The sequence below is a fragment of the Physeter macrocephalus genome, chromosome 14 (assembly GCF_002837175.3).
Source record: "Physeter macrocephalus isolate SW-GA chromosome 14, ASM283717v5, whole genome shotgun sequence".
Classification (NCBI taxonomy): Eukaryota; Metazoa; Chordata; class Mammalia; order Artiodactyla; family Physeteridae; genus Physeter; species Physeter macrocephalus.
The window spans coordinates 127,768,762-127,775,829 of NC_041227.1; the positions used below are offsets into that span (position 1 = coordinate 127,768,762).

Consider the following 7,068-nt stretch of genomic DNA (forward strand, 5'->3'; position numbering starts at 1 on the left):
TATGTATAACTGATTCACTTTGCTATACAGCAGAAACTAACACACCGTTGTAAAGCAATTATACTCCAATAAAGATGTTAAAAAAGATTTAAAATTTTTTTAAATAAAGCAAAATTTTGTGTAGATATCCAAAATAATAATAAAGAATGACACAGTTAAAAAATAAAAATAGTGAAGGATCTGCTGCTTCGCTGGCGACGAGCGAGTGTTAACCCCGGTGAATATGAAGTAGGGTCGTCCCTCGGAATCCGCGGGGGATCAGTTCCAGAACCCTCTGTGGATACTACCAAAATCTGCGGATGCTCAAGTCCCAGTCGGCTCTCTGTATCCGCAGTTCCGCATCCATGGATTCAACCAACCGCAGATCCTGTTGTACTGCACCTGTCTATTGAGAAAAATCCGCGTAGAAGTGCACCCGGGCAGTTCAAACCCGTGTTGTGCAGGGGTTCAACTATTATTGGAAGCACAGTGGACACCTGCTGCGCTCCTGGACTGAAACTTTCTGCAGAATTGCCGTGTCTTCCTTCTTTTTACGACCTTTGCACCTCACCTTGGTTTTGGGAAGTGGGTGTCCGTGACCCCCGCTATACGGACGACACAACTGCGGCTCAGAGAAGTCACCTGGGCGAGTCAGTGGTGCACTGGGGTCAGCCCAGGCCTGCCTGCCTCTGCAGTGAGCTGTGCCAGCTGCCATGTGTGTCCCCGGGGGCCTTGTCAACATGCAGATGCGGATGCCACAGGTGCAGGGTGGGCTGACACTGCATCCCTAAGCAGCTCCTAGGTGATGCCAATGGGCTGGTCCTCAAACCCCACTCTCGGCTCTCGGCTGGGTTTGAGGTAGACTCCACCCCAGCAGTCTAGCTACCCTGCACTCAGGGTCCTGCAGAACAGAATTGAGTTATTCCTACGGTGGCAATATTCTGAGGGCCGACCGTGCCTGTGCTGTGCTAAATCCTGCAGGCACTGCAGTGAACAGACGCATAGGGTCTGTGCCCTCATGGGGTTTACCGTCTAGCAGAGACTGAAGGATTAGCTATGAAAAGGAACACTCTGGAAGGGTTTCTAAAACAGCTCTTAAATACACCTATACTATTTTTTGGGCGACTCACCTCTCATCCAGGTGTGTGGATGGTACGAAAGAAGGTGCGTCTGAGACCCTGGGATCAGGCGGGAGCAAGGGGGGAAGCCGGGTGACTGTCTCCCTCACTCCAGATCCTCTGTGCCCACAGATTTATTTCTGGGAGGCCCAGCGGCGGAACCTCACGGAGCGGGTGAAGACGCTTTTCCTGGCCGAGAACGGCGTCAAGCTCAAGAACCTGACCGGCTACACTGCCTACATGGTCAGCGTGGCAGCCTTCAACGCCGCGGGGGACGGGCCTCGGAGCACCCCGGCCCGGGGCCAGACCCAGCAAGCAGGTGGGGGAGAGACTGGAGGGACAGACGGCGGGGAGGGCGGGGGGCACCTGGCGTCCGGGGTCATGCGGGAATGGAGGCAGCTGAGCGATCTGGGCTGGGTCCCCGGGCCCCGTGGGACGCCCTCCAGAGTGGGAGAGCGCCGCCCACCCAGAGGAGCCTAGATGTGAATGTTCAGAAGAGGGGCGCTGTCCCCAGACAGCCTTGGAGAGGCCCCCAGATCTCGCCCTGCCCCCCCATCTTCCCCCGGTAGCCCGCCTTGCCGATGGCCAGTCCATGCCCAGCCAGCCCCCTTCGGCTCCCTGCCTGCTCCCATCTGACTTTCTCATATCTCCCTGGCTTTGTTCCCTCCACCAGTATTTATTGAGTATCCGCTATGGGCCCGCACTGTGCCATATGCTGGGAACACGACAGGGAATGAAACCAACCAGGGCCCCCTCCGAGGGAGGGAGTCGGATGGTAAACAAGCACCTAGGTGAATTAACCTCAGGTGGCAGTGGGTGTGAGTGGCCTAAGGACCGAGGCAGGGGTTGGACAGATGGCTTCGGATGGGTTTGCCTGCGGAGGGCTCGCTGAGTGGCTGACATCTGAGCCGAGATTGCAGTGAGGAGAAGAGGCCAGCCGCGGGAAGTTCTGGAGGAGGGGTGTTCCGGGCAGAGGGGGACCAGCAGGTGCAAAGGCCTGGAGGCTGGAGGGGAGTAGAGAACAGAGAGAAGGCCAGGTGGCTTGAAGGAACGTGAGGAAGAGTCAGGTGGTAGAGGGTCTGGGGGGTCTTGGAAGGAAGTTTAGGATTAATTCTAAGCGTGACGGGGAGCCATTGGTGGGGATAAGCATTTGGACAACAGGATCTGTTTGTGTTTATAAAAGATCGCTCTGGCTGCTGTACCAAGGACAGGCTGATGGAGGGGAAAAGAGGGAGGCAGGGAGGCCAATTAGGAGGCTGGACGGTAGGGCGGGGCAGAGGAGGGGGCGATGCGAAGAGACCTGCAGCCCACACGTGCAGAGCCAGCCCTCTAGATAGTCTCCAAAGCCACTTCTCTGGCAACAGTACACTTGATCTTTCCGGAAGCCCTGAGGACGGGCAGGGCAGGAGTTACCCGGCTTCACAGTGAGCAAGGGTGGCCTGGGAAGTGATGCTTCTCCCCTAAGGTCCCCCAGCTGGTCCACGGGGGAGCATATCCTGGGCTGTCTTCATGGCACCGGTCCCCTTCTTTGCCTGCCATCGAGTTTTCTCCTCGTGGATTGGAATACAGCCCTTTTGACTTGAAGCATCTTTTCCAACCTGCTGTTTCCCATTCTGTCAATTACCTTTCTCTTAAAGACAGAGTGAGACCCCCTGGAGTCAGTTCCTAAGTATTGTCCTCTTTGGGGACAAGCTCTGGCTCCCGAGGGTCGATGGGTCTGTCTGTCTGCCTGCCTGCCTGTCCGTCCCAATCGCTCTCTGTCAGTGTCATCGGCCGGATGTGAGCCCCTGGGAGCCTGGACGCTTCCGTCAGCAGGACAAAGTGTTCTGTCTCATGTCCCTCTAACAGAGGGGAGGCAGGAAGGGCCTCCAGAGCTGGCCTCCGTCCTTCAAAGACGGCTCCCTGACGCTGCCTCCCGGGGCTGGAGCGGAAGCCGGCCCGGATTAGCTCCGGCTCCGGCTTCGTGGGCGGGCAGCTCCGGACAATAATAGCCCGGTCGTCCGTCCCCCTGGAGCCAGCTCGGGATGCTTCCCGGTTGATGTTGCCTTCCCTTCCTCTCTGTCCTCCCCCTCCGACCTCTCCCCCCGCGATGTTTCTGGGGTCACTCCGGGATTCTTGAGCCAAGAAAGCTTCTCTTTCGGAGAGTTGACCGTTCCTGGCTCTGGCTGCTTCGGACAGCGTGGTCTCTCTTGGCAGTAGTCCCTGGGGCCCCAGGGATAAGGGAAAGGCCATGTCCATGGCAGTTCTGGCAGGTTGTTTAGGGCCCACCTGATGCTCTGAGGCCCAGGCACCCCCCAACCCCCTCCACCAGGGAAGCCAGGGCATCGCCCGGCCCCGCAGTGACCCCGGGGGAACAGTCCAGGCGTGTCCTGTGCTCTTAGCCAGGGCTCAGGGCCACTTAGCAGGAGGAAGCCTGCATTCTCCAACTTTAGGGAAAAGAAAGTCCTCTTTTCTCCCAGTGCTTGGACTCTGATGTTGGAAAGAATGCTAATGACCTCAGCGGGGGAGTGGAGGGGGTCCGGTGACCTCTAGTGACCCCTCCCACCCTCTCTGGCACGAGGCCCTGCTCTCTGCTTCTTCCCGGGCCCAAACGCCCCTGCTGGTTCCTTGGAACCAAACCCAGGGCTTTGAACCTCCAGGAAGGAGGAAACGAAGCCCCTCTGCTGTCTCCCCCCAGCCCCCAGCGCTCCCAGCTCGGTCAAGTTCAGTGAGCTGACCACCACCTCAGTGAACGTGTCCTGGGAGGCTCCGCATCTCCCCAACGGTGTCCTGGAGGGCTACCGGCTGGTGTACGAGCCCTGCACCCCTGTGGACGGTGAGTGGGGCCCTCCCTCCCGCGGGGCGCCCCAAACCCGCCCACTGCACAGGTCTCCTCCGTGATCACCACGCAGAGCCGTGAGCCCCTCCCCGCTTACAAAGGGGAGACTGAGGCCCCGACAGGCCAGGGCATCGCCAAGGTGAAACAGTGGCAAGTTGGAGGCAAAATTGCAACAGTCGCCCCGGCGGCGTCCTGAGTCCTGGGAGAGAACTTTAAAATACATTCTCCCCTTCAGTGGATGGAAGTGGGGGGGGAGTGGAAGGACCCCTGGGCAAAATACAGTATCCCGAGATGGATAATAAAGATGGACCATCCCCCGATGGCCCTGTCCTACGTGTGCCCGCCAACCTTAGGGGCTCAGCCTTCCTCCGGGTTAGTTCTTCTCTGCCTTTCGTGGGGTCGGGAACCCCTCTGAGAATCTCATAAGAGCCTTGGAACCTCTCCCCAGGAAGGTGCTCAAGTCCCGGAGTCACTGCGGCCCCGCTGCCCTCTGGGAACCTCAGCTCAAGCCTGTTGCTTGGCAACCAGCCTCCCTCCCGCTCGGCCTGAGCCCTGTTCCTCAGCGCCCTCCCCGCAGCCCCAGCCCCGCCCCGTCCAGCCAGGCCCCGGTCGGGACCCTGCCCCACTCCTGGGCCCCTCCACCTGCTGCCCCCCCTCGGCCAAGATTACTGCTGTTTGCTTAGAAAGGCAGGAAGGAGATTGCACCCCTGGTGGCCTATGTCCAGTTCCAGAGCCCAGCGAGGCCTTGGGGGTATGGCTGGCCTACCAGGTGGCACCCTGGTGGCTAGAGGTGACCGCTTCTGGGGTCACCCCTCCCCGACAGTGGAGCCTGACCAGAACAAGGGGCGGAGCCCTGGGCGCCGAGGCGGCCGGCAGTTCTGGGTCAGCCGAGGGAACAATGGCCCTCAGTCTTCCCGGCCCAACCTGCGTGCCAGCAGTTCGCCGGGTCTGGAGGTCCCAAGGGGGAGCTGGGTCCCGGGAAGAGGGGTGGTCAGGTGCAGGACACAGGAAAGGGGCCATCTCTCCCACGGAAGGATGGAGAGGACAGAGGTCACGGGGACGGGACGCAGGGGGACAGACGGCTCTTGTTGCGGTGGCTCCAGGGGGTCCGCACCTGGCGAGGCATGGTCACTTTGCCTGTCCGTTCCTCAGTCCAGCAAACAGGCCCCCCGAGGAGGCAGCAACCCCTGCTTCCCTGTAGGGAAAACCGAGGCCCGGGCCAGTGAAGGATTTGCTCAGAAAGGTCGAGGGGCCAGGTACCCAGGGCTGCTGTTCCGGGTTCCAGGGCACATCACCACGTGACCCCACGGGTCTCAGGAAGCCCCTCGAGAGCGCCCACTTTTCTGTCCATCAGGATTTCATTCATTCAATACACTGGGCCCCAACCCTGAGCCAGATGCTCTGTTATTTTATTTAATCTCGTAACACCTGGCCTGAGATGCCACTGATACCCTCACTCAGTAGAATAAAGCGAAGCCAGGGTAGGAGACATGCTCGGAGACCCCTAGGCAGCTCTGGGGTCTGAGCCCAGCCTGCTGGCCACAAAGCCTGTCTCCTGGGGGTGCCCGGCTGCTTGGTGCGCATGAGAGAGGAAGCCCGGTCCCGGGGAGGCTGGCGGTGAGGAGGATTTTGACTTGGGAGTCACAGCGCGCAAGCTCTCACCTCCTGGAAGCCGTCCAGGCCTCCCCTCTAGCTGCCGAGATTTGGAGCGCTGTAGCACCCTCACTTTTGCCCTGAAGAGCCTGGCGGGCTCAGCCGGTGGAGGGCCGGGTGTGGGCTCCTGGCTCTTGCTGGGCCAGGAGGAAAGAGGAGGCCCAGGCGGAGCTGAGGTTGTCCTGGGCTCTCGGGGCAGCTGCACCGGTGTCCCCTCCAGCTCTGGACGGTGGTGTCTTTACAGAAGCACTTGCCAGAAGATGATCCTTGGGATTTGAATTCTATGGGATGGAACGTGGGGCACCAAAAACAGGGGGTGAAATGTGTTTGGCGTACAGTGGTTAAGTTAAGCAAGATGGTGAGTTGTTTTTTCCCTCCAGATGCTAAAGGACCCTCTGGGTTTTCAGTCAACAGACAGGCAGGCAGGCAGGGAGTACATATATATTCTTAAGAACAGCCTGCAGGGCTGTGTTCTGAGAGCAGTCTGGAGAACACTCTGTGTGGCCAAGGGTGCTTGTCCCAGCCTGAGTCCAAGGGGGTGCGGCCCCTGGCCAGCGCCTGCCGCCCCTCCCCCATGGCCTCCCCCGGCCCTACATGCTGTGTGTCCCCCCCTCCCCCAGGAGTCAGTAAGATCGTGACCGTGGACGTGAAGGGCGGCAGCCCTCTGTGGCTGAAGGTGAAGGACCTGGCGGAGGGGGTGACCTACAGGTTCCGTATCAGAGCCAAGACCTTCACCTACGGGCCTGAGATCGAAGCCAACGTCACCACGGGCCCCGGAGAAGGTAGGGGAGCCTTGGGCGGATGCGGGGGCTGCTGTCTCCATACACACGGTGTTCCGCCCCCCAAGTCGGAAGGGGGTGCCCAGAGCGGTGCTGGAGCCTGGGGGTGCAGAGTTGAGCAAGACGGGGTCTCTGGTGGAGCACGTGGGTCCCTGGGGTTGTACGGGTGGGCCTGAGGGGAGGAAGCGGGGAGGAGAAGGGGGCGCATTTAAAGGGGGAGATTCCAGAAGACTTCCTGGGGGTGCTGCATTCAGATGGATGCATGGGAATGCAGACCGGCATCTGCAGAATTCTGAAGCTGGGCAGAGCAGGATGGGAAGGGGTGGGTGTCCAGGTGTGAGGGAAGGCCGGCCGGCTGGGCTGTGGAGTGTTTCTCAAGGTGCCACTGATGTCAGATCCCCCGGGGTTCCTGTGATAAGTACAGATTTCTGCGTCCCAGGAAGTTCAGCATCTCTGTGCAGCCACCCTGGGAATGTGCATTTGAATGAGAGCCGAGGTAGCTCTTTGCTACCCACTGTGAGAACCCACGCTCCGGGGGTCTTCAGGCTTGGGAAGATGACACTGGCCAGGGCCAGGGGGCACTTGCTGGCTGCATCCTTCCTAGACAGAGGTGACAGAGGGGCAGGGTTGGGGCCAGGGCATGAAAGGAGCCAGGCAGTTACAGGCCAGGCCCTGTGCACTGGGCCTGGGGGGCGGGGGAGGGGAGGAGGGGAGGGGAGGA

At 60.0% G+C, this 7,068-nt stretch overlaps 1 protein-coding gene across 1 annotated transcript in view; it reads left to right on the top strand.

Moving 5' to 3' along the window:
* The window catches only part of SDK2 (sidekick cell adhesion molecule 2), a 258,280-nt gene that overhangs the window by 239,810 nt on the left and 11,402 nt on the right, over window positions 1-7,068 (top strand). The window contains exons 37-39 of the mRNA XM_028498147.1: window positions 1,230-1,416; window positions 3,775-3,912; window positions 6,189-6,350. Of these exons, the coding sequence (XP_028353948.1) occupies window positions 1,230-1,416; window positions 3,775-3,912; window positions 6,189-6,350 (487 nt within the window). The remainder of the gene's footprint in view (window positions 1-1,229; window positions 1,417-3,774; window positions 3,913-6,188; window positions 6,351-7,068) is intronic.